General features: G+C 42.8%; 1 protein-coding gene across 1 annotated transcript; it reads right to left on the bottom strand.

Annotated features, from left to right (window-relative positions):
* Nucleotides 1–622: 622 nt before the first annotated feature.
* LOC127129721 (uncharacterized) lies at nt 623–1,105 on the bottom strand. The gene has a single exon (XM_051058854.1). The coding sequence runs from the start codon at nt 1,103–1,105 to the stop codon at nt 623–625; it is 483 nt and encodes a 160-aa protein (XP_050914811.1).
* Between the last annotated feature and the right edge of the window lie 710 nt (nt 1,106–1,815).

Here is a 1,815-nt window from a genome sequence, read left to right as displayed (position 1 = left end):
GTCAGAGCTTCTGCTTGCGTATCTTCTAATTGATATCGTAGACTTTGATTATGTATCTGATGAGTGTCTATCTGACTGTTTTGATTAGAGTCCTACATCCTTAAAAAATTTTCGTTAGGGTATCATTTTTGTTTCATCCTTTGTTATCATCAAAATCTTAAAGATACATTGTAGAACTAAATTTGTTCTTACAATCTCCCCCTTTTTGATGATGACAAAACAAGTCAGAGTGATGATGAAGCAGTAAATAATATCTCAGAATCAGATAAGAACAAGGGACTCCCCCTGAGTTAAATCATCAGATTTCTCAGAAGTTCTTACCAGACCTTCGTTGTGTGGTAGTTGGTTTATATCTTAGCTGTTATCCCACATAACTTTAGTTTTCATAAATCATTAAGATATTAATATTCACAGTGCATTAAGAGGTTTAGATATGTATTTTCATCAGAGCTGTTTTAGTTCTCCCCCTTTTTGTCAGACTCAAAAATACGTAGAAAGCAAAGCAAGAAACAGATATTCATATATAAGAGAGAGAGTTGGTACAGATAGGCATCAATAAAGGCATATATCAGAAAGCATAAGAAAAACATCAGAAGAAGACAACAAAAAAGAGCCTAAGTGCCTAAGGGTTTGGAGGCAGAGGCATCCTTTGGAGCAGTTGAGTTAGTAGGTTCTGAATGTTGTTGTTGACGGAGTCCTGGTGATCCAACCTAGCTCTCACAACTTGTTGTTCCTTTTGCAGTTCCTCCAAAATTTTCAGTACCGGAGGGGCGAGACCAGAGTTAGATTGCTCCCCCTGAGTCAGAGCATCAGCGTTGGCCTTTGCAGCTTCCTCTGCAGCAATGCGTGCTACTTCTTCAGCTTCGACTTTAGCTTTTGCCTCAGCTTCAGCAGCAGCCGCAAAAACAACTTCAACAACAACCTTCTCTTCAACTTCTCTGATTCGTTGCTCTTTTTCCAGGCGAGCTTTCTCTTCTGCTTCCTTCCTGGCCTTTTCCTCAGTATCTATGACCAAGTGAGCTTGTAGCCTTACTCCAGCGTCTATGACAAAGTCGTTGTTGACTTGTTCAGAGAGACCTTTCAGTTTGAAGGCTTCAGAGGTCATCCATCTGATGACTTGGTTCCAGTGGATCCTCACTGCAGAGGGATCATCACTGATGCCAGAGTTGACAGACAGAGACTTGATCTTCTCTATTGAAGACTCTGCAAATAAAGTGATTGCTTTTTCTAGGGTGGGGAAGGTAGGTTCTGGTTCAGAGTTGGGGGATGAGGATGATGGTGGTGTTTGGTTGGTGTCAGCGGGAGTGTGAGTATAGATGATGATGTCCTTAGAGGTTGGTATGGTGGGAATATCAGAGGGTGTTGTTGTTGTTTGTGCAGGAGGTGTTGTGGGTTGTTGTTCAAAGGGTGGAGTTGCTGGTTGTTCAGAAGGTGGTGTGTTTGTTGGTTGTTCAGGGGGTGGTGTTTGAGGTTGTTCAGATGGAGGTAAATTTTGTTGTTCAGGGGGTGGAGAGGTGGCTTCTGGTTCAGGTTGTGGTGGTTGCTATGAGGCAACAGCACGCGCTTGAAGTTGGGCTAGTGTATGGGATTGGGGGTCAGAGGGTTCGGTGTCTGATGAGAGAATGTAGTATGGTGGGGATGAAGGTGTAGAAGAATACGGTGAGGTGGTTTCGTTCCGCATTTCTGCTTCAAAAATGGGTAAGGTAGTGGTTACAAGATTGAATTTTAGAGAAGGTGGGTTAGAGGGTTTGGTGGTGGAAGGTGGTGTTTCTGATTGGGTATAGATGGAAGTGGTTTGGGGGAAGAGAATAAGCA

Source organism: Lathyrus oleraceus, chromosome 3, assembly GCF_024323335.1.
Source record: "Lathyrus oleraceus cultivar Zhongwan6 chromosome 3, CAAS_Psat_ZW6_1.0, whole genome shotgun sequence".
Classification (NCBI taxonomy): domain Eukaryota; kingdom Viridiplantae; phylum Streptophyta; class Magnoliopsida; order Fabales; family Fabaceae; genus Lathyrus; species Lathyrus oleraceus.
This window is presented reverse-complemented; position numbering and strand designations above follow the sequence as displayed.

What these genes read in the sequence shown, in the direction of transcription:
- LOC127129721 (XM_051058854.1), bottom strand. Translation starts at nt 1,105, where the DNA reads ATGACCTCTGAAGCCTTCAAACTGAAAGGTCTCTCTGAACAAGTCAAC.